At 43.6% G+C, this 13,625-nt stretch overlaps 1 protein-coding gene across 2 annotated transcripts in view; it reads right to left on the reverse strand.

The window, feature by feature from the left end:
* FLT1 (fms related receptor tyrosine kinase 1) overlaps positions 1-13,625 on the reverse strand; it is a 172,753-nt gene that overhangs the window by 44,573 nt on the left and 114,555 nt on the right. Inside the window, exon 15 of one of the 2 annotated variants that reach the window (XM_032610753.1) lies at positions 5,755-5,886. The exons of the other annotated variant lie outside the window; for it this stretch is intronic. Coding sequence (XP_032466644.1) covers positions 5,755-5,886 — 132 coding nt within the window. The remainder of the gene's footprint in view (positions 1-5,754; positions 5,887-13,625) is intronic. 2 annotated transcript variants of the gene reach the window in all.

Raw genomic sequence — 13,625 nt, forward strand, 5'->3', positions numbered from 1 at the left:
GTTATTCTCTGGTTCTGGCATCGTTTTAATTTGAGGTAACTGTTTATGTGGGTTTACTGCCCACGAAGCTATTAGGACACAGAGAGGAGGGTGTGTTTCTTGTTCATTTTGCGTCTTGAGCACTGGCCTAGTGAAAGTCTCAATAAATATATATGGATGAAAAGAAAATCAGTACACCTAGACCTGGCCTCCCATGTGAGCAAGTCAAGCAGTGCTACCTCCTTTGATTTAAAATCCAGTATCCAGTTAACCTTATTATGTAAGTCTCTAAGGTTTATTGGACATTAAAATTGGCCTTCATACTATTTATGAAGCTTTATAGGAATCTACATAGATTCGTGTACAGCCATCAACTTGGAATTCTTCTTAAGGACGGTGATTGTAGGCATACTCTATTCGGATTAAATCTGAAGTACATTTCAAGAGTAATTTTAAGTAAAGATACTTAGAATTGCTATCCTATCAGTTCTGTAATACATTTTTATCACAGGAAGTTAAATCCTTAGGTCAAAGAGGAATTTTGGGGTCCAGAACACCATTTGTGTGACTTACTGGCTAAGTCTAGAAAAACTATAATACAGAAAGTTTTGTTGAAATGGAATTTGGTTTATCATATTAACAAATGATAGTGTTAGCTAATACTGAAGAAGTTTTTATCATATGCCAGATGCGGTGTTAAATGTGTTAATCCTTGCAACAACCCTATAAGGTCGGTATGCCATTATTCGCACCCATTTTTCAGATGAGCAAACTGAGGCTCCAGGAGGGAAGTCATTTGTCCAAGGTTGCACGGCTCACGAGCAGGGACGCACCTGGCTTCAGAGCGGGGCCTCTTCCCCACCAGGCTGAGAGGCAGGAGAGCAGAGTGGTTAAACAGGGATCCAGTTCTCTCAGCACTGCCTCTTCCGAGCTTTGCAACCCTGGACAGGGTCCTAACCCTCTTGGGGCCTCGGATTCTCACTTGTAAGTAGGAAAAAAACAACCCTCATTGGACTGAAGGAGGCTAATGGATGTTATGTGCTTAAAACAGTGGACCACACAGTCCACAAGCATTAAGATGTTGTAATCGAATTCTATCACCATTTTTTGCATTCTTGATCAAGGCCAACTTTACGTCATTGCTTGGGTTTAATTACAAAGGCATGCACATCCCGCCCCCAGCCCTCCCATGTGAAATTAGTGAGCTGCCTGCTTAGCGGTCGGTCTCTCTCTGTTCTCTCCTGGGGAAACCCTTCTGAACTGCCAACACCCATGACAGGAGTGACATCAGTCACCAACATCTTAGTGTCAATTAGTTTATCACATCCTCCCTAGTACCAGGAGAGCCAGGGGGAGAGAAGTGGGGGCACGCAGGCTTTAGGAAGAGAGGAGTTAAGGTAGGGGCAGTCAGAGATCAGAGGAGGCTCAGAAAGGAGAGATGCAAACTCAACGCTGGCCAAGCGTGATGAAAAAAGGCTGGATACCCAAGACAAGTCCCTTTTGAGCTCTTCTTACCCTTTACTCTTGGGACTTTGTTAAAGATGTTAAAGAACATAGTGTATCCTTCCTGCCATGTGAGTCCTTTCCTGAAACGTGTTAATGTGCGATTATTGCGGCACAACATTTACAAATCACACCTGTGGTGCCATCTGAAGTATTCAGAGTGCCCTGAGGCAGTCTTGTGCTTTCCATGATTTTTGCATCCATCAGCCTTCCTCAAAAGAATGTTAAAAATGGTAACTATTCTTCAAGTTGTTTTCTCCTGTGTGATTATAAATGATATTATAATGCTTTGCTATTATTTCAATAGCAAAGCCTAAATCTGTTAGAGGAATACACACACACACACACACACACACACACACACATAGTGGTTATTACTAATAATGATAAAGTATAGTTTATTTTAAATCCTTGGATGAAAATGTGCCCCCATTGCACTGTAATGGTCCCGTTGAGTTCCACGGGCTGTGGCGTGCTATGTTAATTTCAGAAAGTATTTTGGTTAGTTACAGTTTTGTTGCTGTTGTTTTTAATATTAGAACTTCCCCTCTGAGCACTCCACGTGTGCTCCTGAGCAGTCCAAACCAAACAAGACCTGTGATTATTTAAAGAAGCCACTTTGATTCCCCAGTCCACTCATCCTTTTCAGATACAAAAATAACACATTGTTTTATCTATGAGTATAAGAATCCTTTTTCAAAGGAAATAAAAAGAGCAGACAGTTTCCTTCCTGGCTAATTTGTGAACCTCTTTAAATATGTTAAACATAGCCACAGACACAACTTATTTCCCTGGTTTCACTTCCTAAACTCAACCTGACAAGATAGGTCAGTGTGGAGGGTCTATACTGCATACATTAGGAAATCAAGTCTAAAGCTTTCTTACTTTTTTCTTTAAATGTATTGATTTATTTTTGTCTGTGAAGGGTCTTTGTTGCTGCGCACTGGCTCTCTCTAGTTGTGGTGCGCGGGCGCTACTCTTCGTTGTGGTGCGCGGGCTTCGCATTGCCGTGCTTGTGGAGCACGGGCTCTAGGCGCGCAGGCTTCAGTAGTTGTGGAGCGCGGGCTCTAGAGCGCAGGCTCAGTAGTTGTGGCGCACGGGCTTAGTTGCTCCGTGGCATGTGGGATCTTCCCGGACCAGGGCTTGAACCCGTGTCGCCGGCATTGGCAGGTGGATCCTTAACCACTGCGCCACCAGGGAAGCCCAAGTCTAAAGCTTGATTCACCTAATTCACAGCCACCAGAGTGAGAAGAATAAATGATTCAGACTCCAGAAGCAAGAGTCTCATTTCAGTGATGAGATCACAGGCAGGTACTGCCTTTAACCGTTCTGAACAGCGTCCAAGGATGAAATCTTTATTCAATGAGCCCAGAGTACTTCTGTTCAAGATACTGCATCTCATTCACAAGATGCACATGCTGTCAACTTTCAGAAATTCCTCCTATTCAAAATTATACCTTTATGTGGAGCTGAAACCTGCCTCTTTGAAATTTTACCACCATCTCCCTTCCTTGGTTCTGGTTATCTTTTCTGGTGAGTCAAAGAATGAGGCCAACCTCTCCTCTGTCTGAAAGCCCTTTAAATATTTGAAGAAAACAATCCTGTCCTCCCCAAGTGGACTCATTTTTAGACTAAACATCCTCATTTCCTTGCACTGTTTTATCATTACCGTATTAGGATATGCCTTCGTTTGTTTATGCTTCTCTTAGAAATAGGTACAGATATTTCATGCGTGGCTTGATGATGGCGGATCAAGTAATTTCTCAGCTAACCACAGTTTTTCAGCAGAGAGGCTGGATACAGCCATCACTCTGAGAGCAGAGAAAGAGTTACAAAAGAGAGCAAAGGAGGAGACGGCAGAAAAACTATAAAAAGCAGACACAAGAACTCAACAGGGCTGTTGGGGGCAATAATGGGTGAAAAGACGGAGTCATATATATATAGTGTCTGCAGCTACCTTGCAGATTAGACCGTTTCTCTAAGTGATACTGAAGATTAATGCCCCGTGAGGAAAACGAGATCATGAATCCAAAGTACCAATTCCTCGGGGTCGGGGAGGGATGGATTGGGCGTTTGGGATTAGCAGATGCAAACTATTATCTGTAGAATGGATAATCAACAGGGTCCTACTGCATAGCACAGGGAACTATATTCAATATCCTGTGAGAAAGCAAAATGGACAAGAATATGAAAAAGAATGTATATGTATAACTGAATCACTTTGCTGTACGGTAGGATTAACACAACATCGTAAATCAACTATACTTCAGTAAGATAAATTTAAAAACAAAAGCACCAATTCCTCAGAAAAGTCAATGGACCAGCCAATAGGAAATGGTTAGAATTGTTTAGATTCTGTCATTGCCAAGGGAGATATCAGTGTGGGAGGTCCAGAGCTGCCACATAACTCACTGTCTTCTTTCCTGCCCCATCCACTTGGCCAATCCAACATCCTGCAAGGCCTCCTTCAGAGGTCAAGTCACTCGCCATATCATTTTTGGCCTCTAGGAAGTCCTTTAGCCTTTATCAGCGGCACTGTGTAGTCTGTTTGATACAAACTAGGGTTTCTGTGTTACCCACAGGAGGAGCTCAAAATGTTCATTGATCTGGTTCTAACGGTTTCATGTTCCCCTTAATCGCCTTCCAACTAGGTTTTCAAAGCACAGAGAGGTTAGGGATCGTGACTTGCACGTCCATATCTTGCAGCGTCCTGGGCAAATACATAAGTGGTTGACTTAATTTAATTTGGCTTCTCTCTAATGCCCTCAGCGATATAGTGATGTGTTTCTTTCTTCAGACATTCACTGGTGGTTTTCTAAAGAGATTAATCCAGCGAACATTTCTCGAGTGCCCTGGACCAGGAGAGTGAATAACGCAACGATGAGCGTTGTATTCAAGGTCCACGCCAAGTGCTGTGGGAGCACCGGGTTCAGGGGGCACGGTGGTGAGACACGAGACATGAGGTGTAGAGAAAGTGACCCAAGAGCGAAAGTGAATTTGAAAAGATGAGTAGGATTACTATATATAAAACAGGTAAACAACAAGGACCTGCTGCAGAGCACAGGGAACTCTACTCAATATCTTGTAATAACCTATAATGGAAAAGACTCTGAAAAAGAACGGATAATGTATAACTGAATCACTCTGCTGTACACTTAAAACTACCACAATGTAAGTTAACTGTACTTCAGTAAAAGAGATTTAAAAAAATAAAAGGTGGGAGTAGGATTGTCTGGGGGAGAACAAGTCGGGAAGGAAGGCTGTTCAGACAAAGGGAAAACGACGTGTAAAGGGCAGAGGACCAGGGGGAGTGCGGTGTGTTCCGGTTTAGTCCAGGTGAGGGGCCTGGGGCGTGTGAGGGGATGAGAGCTGAGGCTGGAGGAGACGCATGTGCAGGACCGAGTGTGCTGGGGTGAGGAGGATGGTAACCACGAACCACTGCAAGACTTCCTTCAGAAATTCTTACATATTCTGAAGTCTACTGGGGAGCATTTGCAAACAGGCTACTGAAGAAATTCCATCTCTTCACGTAAAACCTCAGCGAGCCATAGATGTGTATACATCTAAGAGGCGCCAATTCGAAGACTTTACGGTGCTATAAATGTTATGTTTTCTGGGATGATTTTTGGCTTTGGAGAATTGAAATTGAGGTCTAATCTCTGTTCTAAATGGAAGCCACATGGCCAGAGTCCACGGTCGGATTAGGTCCCTTTAGGTTTTGCTGCTCAACAAAACTGAGGAAGCCCTTGGAATATTTTTCTTCCACGTGGTCTGTTTATCATGTGTTGCTTCTCTCTGAGAGTATTTAGTGGCCTACTTCGTGTTAAAAAACCAGTTTACGAAAACGGCGGGAAGAGCCGGCATATGTGTAACTGGTGGGAACTGGAAAAAGAATGGATAATTTCCAGCGTGTGGGGTTTCTCTCTCTCTACACCCGTCTTCTGCTTTCTTGGATTTCTTTCTCACAGGTGTGGCCACTCTGGTCATTCTCTGTGGGTCAGTGTCATGGCTCTGGCAGCAGCTGGCTCTCCTGTCTTCCGGGAACTACCGTCCCCCCATGGAGACTGTGTTCTGACGGTGGCCTGTGTCCTCACCTTCAGCCTCGCCAGGAGGGGGACCAGCCAGGCCTTCCCAGCGGGACGGGGAGGGGAAAAGGAGGTCAGGGAAAGGAATAGACTGGAGGGGCAGCGGGCCACTGGGAGGTGGAAAGTTCAACAAACAGGGAAATAAGTGTCTGAGCAGCTTCTCGCGCTTTCTGGAGCAGTTGTTTACCTTGCACGGTGAGGTATGCCGAGCTCTCCACGGACCCCTTCTGGTTGGTGGCTCTGCAGTGATAGACACCTTCATCCTCTTCCGTGACTCTTTCAATAAACAGTGTGCTGCTTCCTGGTCCTAAAATGATTCCTGGGGAGCGAGAGATGTTTAGATGAGTGAGCCTGGATGACAAACCAAAACGGCCACTTCTGTACCACAGCCCTCTTTCTATCATTATGCCTCCAGACGAGGAAATCCAGACTCTGGTTCACCTGGGCCAGGGCTGCGCATTTGTTTTCTCTCCTCCAGGCTTTTTCGTAGTACCTTCTATAGCTCTGCGCCCCTACTTGGGAGATGCAGATCTGACCCAGGCCAGAAAGAAATGAGATGGGGCTACCGCCCCCAACTTGAAAGAGCACATATCAAGGAGGTAGCATATCTAATGATAATAATAATAATAAACTACCATTTCCTCAATGCCCGCCGTGTGTCAGGCATGACCGACACCCCATTCCCATCTCAACAACCGCCCTGTAAGGGGTTATCATCTCCATCTTTCAAACGTGGACACTGAAGTTTGGGGAGGTTAAGGGACTCAACCGAGAGCGTGCAGTTTGATGGAAAGCACATTCGTGGCTCAGGGGTCAAAGCCAATCCCATCTCGTTGGTCACAGTGGTAAAAGCTTGGGCTGGGCTTTAATCGAGGCCTCACCAGCACAGCTCTGTCACTTTAGGCCAGTTACTTCACCTTTCTGTTTCAGTTTCCTCAGTCTTACGATGACAGTGAAAGCAGTTCCTACTCAATCAACGGGAAAATGAATAGCAAGTGCCCAGCACATAGTAGGTGCTCAGTAAATGCAGGTTTAAGTATTACTGTGGAGCCGGTGTGAGGGAAGGAGCTTCCGGACCCAGTCGCTTCAGTAGCAAGTACTGTCCCCGTGTATTTGAGTACTGACTGGACTTTAGTCTGTGGCAGAGACTTGGGGGGGTAGGGAGGGGCAGGCTAAGACACCGTGTCTGTCGAGGAGGGAAGATCAACTCATACCAAATACAACATACATACATACATATTCTCTCTCTCTCTCTCTCTGTCTCTCTCTCTCTCTCTCTCTCCCTCCCTCCCTCCCCCACCCCACCCCTCGACACACACACACACACACACACCAGCAAACAGAAAATGTTTGATGCGTGAGAATAAATACATGTAGCACAGCGGACCCAATCAAATGTAAAGTGTGGCTGGGGAGGAGCTCAGTAAGAATAGGCCACTCAGGGAAGGCGTCATGGAGTATATGGGCCTTGAGCCGAGGTCAGGTTATCACAGGTGATGGGAGAAGGGGGGCCACTGAGAAAAGGCAAGACCCTGAAATGAACACACACCAAGTGCTTGTTCCGGAATAAATTGAACCCGACCAGACCAGAGGCTGTATTTTGTTAGTTGAAATAGTTTGTATTCTCCTGATTATAAAAACTATATCTGATATAGAAAACTTGAGAAATACTGGAAAGCATAAAGAAAATGTGAAAAGACAGACAAACCTACAATCTCACCCCCAGTCAGTTCTCCTTTAGTTTTTTTAAAGTGGCCTTTTTTACACAGCTTGTTCATTGACATAATGACTATTTTTGAGGTCCACTGTGTACTGGACACTAGTCTAGATGCTGGTGATATGGTAATAAGCAAGGCAAATGAGTCCTTGCCTGCAAAGGGCTTAAATTATAGTTTGGGAGAAGTACCAGTAAAGAATGTCATTTCAAGTAGCCATAACGTTTGTGAGGGAAATAGACCCGGTTAAGGAGGTCACAAGTTAAGGAGGGTGAAGAAGCTACCTTAGATGGGGTGTTCTGAGGAGACTCTGAGCACGTGACGTTTTGAGCAGAGACCCGGGAGGTGGGCAGGGGTGAGCAGGTGAGGACCTGGAAAAGGGCATTCTAGGCACAGGGAGTAACAAATATAAAGCCCGTGGGGCAGGAAGGAGCTTGTTTAGGGAAAGATACAGTGGCTCTGTCCAGGGGTGACTGTGTTTGTTGGAAGTGGTAGGGATTGGTGGCGCTGGGGATCTTTTGAAGGCTTGCTTATGGGTTAGCATGTGGTACATGAAAAAGAGTAATAAAAGTCTGGCTTCAGGGTTGATAGTTTGAACAGCTGGGAGGGTGGTGGTACCCTTCCTGGAGAGGGGTGGGGAGCAGGTTTGAGGGAGAAAAATCAAGAGTTCTGTTCTGTTTCGTGAGGTTTCATTGGGGGCCCAGGGAGGAGGTCGGGGTTAGAGCTGGCTGCAGGGACTCAACATTCGGGAGGCATGGAAAGCCAGGGGAATGGAAACAAAGCTCATGGGAAGTGAGTCTGGAGAGAGACGACAGCTGGCCTGAAGGTTGAGCCCCGGGAAATTAGAGAAAGAGGAAGCAGCAGGGATTGAGAAGGAGTAGCCCAGGAAGTTGCAAGAAAACCAGGAGAGCGTGATTCCTAGAACCAAGGAGAGAGCTCATGATAGAGAAGGGCGACGAGCTACGTTCGGTGCAGCTGAAAGACTACGAAGAAGGGAGATCACAGACCACTGGGTTTGGCAATGAGCCGTTTCAGTGACATCTGGGAACAGAAGCTTGATGACTGTCACTTAGAGACAGGAGGTGATGGAGGAGAGACGGCTAGGGGGTTACTGTCAGGAGGGTAGCTGGAGACCAGCATGAGGTCAAGGAATGAATTCGTTTTTGAAATGTGAAACTTTACAGCATGTTTACATGCTGATAGGAATAATCTGAGATGGGGGAGAGAGAGAGAGAGAGAGAGAGAGAGAGAAGGAGAGAGAATGAGAGAGAGAGAGAACGAGAGAGAGAGAACAAGAACAGAAGGAACAGTACCAGGAGTGGATTCTTAAAGAAGTGAGAGGGGATGGAACTCTGGCTGAACTGGCCTTGGATAGGAATCGGGACAGTTCATTCAACTTAACAGGAAGAATGGCAGAGCGTAAAGGGACATAGACTGGACAATTTGGTGATACATTTTCTCAATAAACAAGAGGTACTCATCTGTTGAAACTGAGGAGGAGGTAAATTTGGAGGTTTGAAGCGAGAGAAGAACGTGTGAAATCGTGTGCTGGGAGAGAGGAAACAAGTCCAGTAGTGAAATGTTGGTAAGATTTCTCCTAATGCTTATACAAATTTAAATACTGACCCCACCCCCCCAATATCATAGCGTAAGTTATTCCCCATGTTCTTACATGCTTTGAATATAGTCATTCAACGTATGCATGTACCCTAATGATTGGTGTTAGGTTATATCTAATTGCTCATAACTATAAATAATAGTGCAATGACATCTTTAAGCATAAAGATTTTTCTGAATTTCAGATTATTTCCTTAGGAGAGATTTCCAGAAACAGATCTATTAGGTCAAAAGCTCTTGATTCATATAATCAGACTGCCTTCCAAAAAGATAACACCAGTCAAAGCTTCTACCAGCAGAGGATAAGAGACTGTTTCATCACTTTCCTACCAGTAGCATCTAAAAGATAGAAAACACAAAACTTTGTTGATTTGATAGAGTAAAATGATGGTTGTCTTAATTTGTATCTTTTCGGAACATTCTTTCATGTGTTTCTTAGCCATTTTTATTTTCAAAGCACCTGTTTTGAGTAGTTGACTGGAAAAGGTGAGTTCAGATTAAGGAGAGCTTTGAAATCCTGGCTGAGGAGTTTCCATTCAATGGAGAAGGAAAGAGAGGGTCACAAAGATTTTTGAGGGAAATGACCTAATGAGAGCAATGTTTAAGGAAGTTTAGTCTAGAAGGAGAATGCAGGATGGACTGGAATGAGGAAAAAGTGGTATCTGGAAGTCCAGCTCAGCAGTGGTAATTCAGGCAAGGAGTGTTAAGGCTCCAAGGGTGGATGGTGGGAAAGGAAGTGGAGGGGGGAGAGATGGAAACAGACACTTCGTAGAAACAAGCCACAGAAATTGGTGCTTTATTGGATCCAGGAATAGACAGAGATGAGTCCAGGATGGTTCTGGAAAAAACATGAGAGCTCTGCCCTGTAACCTTGGCTAGATCATTTAATCCCTGTGGGGCGGTTTCCCCATCTGTAAAACAAACAAAAAACCCCTGCTTTATCTATTTCATGGTATTGCTATGAGGATCAACAGAAATAATTTCAGTGAAAGCTTTGAAAAGTGCAAGATATGGTGTAAGTGGCGCTCCCAGAAAGTGAAAGTGTGGCTGGAGAGTGGGTGATCGGGGCAATGAACGTTTGGAAGAGCAGCGATCTGGCTACCCACAGTGGTCTCCACTGCAGCTGACCTGAGCCTCAACCAAGTTTCTATCACTCAGATCCCAAATTAAGGCTAACGGTATGATCAAAGAAAGTCAAAGGACTTGGATTTCACCCAAGGAGACAGATGTGTAATTGTAGAGGTGAGAGGATGGTGCCAGGGATGCTGATGGGCTGACATCATCTGGCCCAGTTCCCTCTTCCCATCACGTGGAGGAGAGATGGGGTGAGAGAGTGTCCAAAATCAACAAGCACAGCTCTTCTTTCTGACTTGGCCTCACTCTGCACAGCAACAAAGGCACAGACCTGGATACGTCGTCATCAGACCCCCGAGAAACCTCGTCACGCTTCTCTCATTCTCCACTCTCGCTACTTATTTCCCTTCTCACACAAATAGGCCAGTTAATCCCCTTATTATTTTTCCCCATTCATCAAATCTTCTGCCCATACTTAAACTAGGGGAGACAACTGTAGTTCTTTTTTTTTTTTAAGTCTTTATTGAATTTGTTACAATATTGCTTCTGTTTTATGTTTGGGCCGGGGGGCACGTGGGATCTTAACTCCCCGACCGGAGATCGAACCCACATCCTCTGCATTGCAAGGTGAAGTCTTAACTACTGGACCATCAGGGAAGTCCGTCCCCTAGTTTCTTTAATGCCTTAACCTGTTGCTACCTTGATGCAACCTGTTCACTATGATACAGGCTCTGGTCTAACAGTGGAGCTCACCTTTTAAGGAGGACTCTCTTTTTAGTTTTGAATTTTTTCATTGTAATTTCAAAGATTTTAAGAGTGCAGAAAAAATATAACCCATGTGGCTCACCATTAAGAGAGCCAGATGTCAGCGTTTTGCCATATTTGCTTTAGACCCCTCTCTCTCTTTTTTGACGTGTTAATTTAATTTTAAAATTTTTATTGGAGTATAGTTGATTTACAGTGTTGTGTTAGTTTCTGCTGTACGGCAAAATGATTCAGTTATACATATGTCCACTCTTTTGAAGATTCTTTTCCCACATAGGTCATTACAGAGTATTGCGTGGAGTCCCCTGTGCTACACAGTAGGTTCTTATTAGTTATCTATTTTATACATACTAGTGTGTATATGTCAATCCCAGTCTCCCAATTTATCCCTCCCCCCTTTCCCCGTTGGTAACCGTAAGTTTGTTTTCTACATCTGTGACTCTATTACTGTTTTGTAAATAAGTTCATTTGTACCATTTTTTTTAGATTCCTCATAAGCGATATCATATGATGTCTGTCTGTCTGACTGACTTCACTCACTATGACAATCTCTAGGTCCATCCACGTTGCTGCAAAAATTTATAGATACTTTCCCCCTTCTCCTCCCTCTCTCCAAAGCTACCACTATCCTAAAGTTGGTGCACCTCATTCTCATGTTTTTGTACTTTTATGTAGATATTGATGGATGTGTATCTCTATAGAATATATAATATTTTCTGGGTTTTAAAATTCCAAATAAATTGTGTCATATGGTACATATCCTTTTTTAACTTGGATTTTTTTTCTATTCAACAGTGTTTTAATATTTATCCTTGTTGATACACGTAGATGGTGTTCACTTCACTGACATGTAATATTCCACTGTATTAAAAAGCCACAGTTTTTTTTTTTATCCACTTCTATACGGTAGTTAGGTAGTTTCCACTTTTTTTTGATGTTACAAAGAAGGCCACAATGCACATCTGATACAGCTATGTGTACCTTGTTATGCAATATCTCTTGGTACTGGGTTATAGGATATACCCATTTTCAACTCTACCGAGTATTACAAAATTGTCTTCCAAAATATACCAATTTACACTTTAACCAGCAATGAGTAAGTGCCCCCCTTTCCCATTACTCACCAGTATTTGGTGTTATCAGGTGTTTTAACTGATGGCAAAATTTTGGGTGTGAAGTGACGTCCCTGATTTCTAGTTAGGTGGGACATCTTTTTCCATCTTGGTTGGCCATTCAGGCTTCTTTTCCTGTGAATTGCCTGTTCCTGTCCTTTGCACATTTTCCTATTAGCCTATTTGTTTTGTTCTCAATGATTTTAGGGTTCTTTATATGTTTTGGATCCTGGACCCTTGTTAAATATGTTACAAGTCTTCCCCATTCTATGAACCGTCTTTGATACTTTGTTTATGGTGAATTTTTTTTTTTTTTTTCTGTACGCGGGCCTCTCACTGTTGTGGCCTCTCCGGTTGCGGAGCACAGGCTCCGGACGCGCAGGCCCAGTGGCCATGGCTCACGGGCCCAGCCGCTCCGCGGCATGTGGGATCTTCCCGGACCGGGGCACGAACCCGCGTCCCCTGCATCGGCAGGTGGATTCTCAACCACTGCGCCACCAGGGAAGCCCCTATGGTGAATTTTTAATTCAAAAGCCTTTAGAATCTTAATGCAGTCAAATTTATCAATCTATTATCCTTTGTGCTTTTTGTTACTTGTTAAAGAAATATTTCCTATTCTGATATCATAAACTATTCATTCCCCTTATATACTTTCTTCCCCAAAAAAATCTGATTAAAGAATTTTGCCTTTTCTCACTTAGGTGTTTAATACATCTAGATTTTCTTTTGGAGAAGGGTATGTTTATCGCGTGAGGTAAGAATCTAACTTTTAGGGCTTCCCTGGTGGCGCAGTGGTTGGGAGTCCACCTGCTGATGCAGGGGACACGGGTTCGTGCCCCCGTCCGCGAGGATCCCACATGCCGCCGAGCGGCTGGGCCCGTGAGCCATGGCCGCTGAGCCTGCGCGTCCGGAGCCTGTGCTCCGCAACGGGAGAGGCCACAACAGTGAGAGGCCCGTGTACCGCAAAGGAAAAAAAAAAAAAAAGGAATCTAACTTTTACTGTATAAATAGCCAATTATGCCAGCTTCACTTACGGAATAATCTGTGCTTCTTCCACTAAGTTGTGGTGCCAGCTCTGTCAGATACTCAGTGTCCATATATTTGTGGTTCTGTTTTTAGGCTCTCTATTTGTTCACAATGACCTGTTTATCTGTCCCACGTGAGTTAAACCATGATTAACTTAAGTTATGATTGCTTGATAACACAACTTGATATTTGGTATGAGATGATCCCCTTTTCAAAATTGTCTTGGACCTTTACACTTCAATATGGATTTCAGGTTTAGCTTGTCAAATTCTGTAAAAAGCACTGTTGGAATGTTGATGGGAATTCCACTGAATTTATGTAATAATTTGGGGGAAATTGTCATATTTATTTTTAGGTCGAAACATGAAATTGTCAATATTTTGACCTATAAAATGGCTCAAAAATGGTTCAACTTGATAATAAACATTCCCATCTAAGACTACCAAATATCTTTGCGTTACTTAGGTCATCTTTTATGTCATTTGACAGCTTTAGGATTTTCTCTTTAAATATATTGTTCTTCAATTATATTTATTCCTTGATAACGTAATTTTTGTTATTATGCAAAATGGCATTGGGTTCTTTTTTTTTTTAAACATCTTTATTGGAGTGTAATTGCTTTACAATGGTGTGTTAGTTTCTGCTTTATAACAAAGTGAATCAGCTATACATATACATATATCCCCATATCGTATTGGGTTCTTTGAAGAGTCACTTTATCTGAATTTCATCTTTCCCCTTTGGGTGTT

This window comes from Phocoena sinus, chromosome 18 (assembly GCF_008692025.1).
Source record: "Phocoena sinus isolate mPhoSin1 chromosome 18, mPhoSin1.pri, whole genome shotgun sequence".
NCBI lineage: Eukaryota > Metazoa > Chordata > Mammalia > Artiodactyla > Phocoenidae > Phocoena > Phocoena sinus.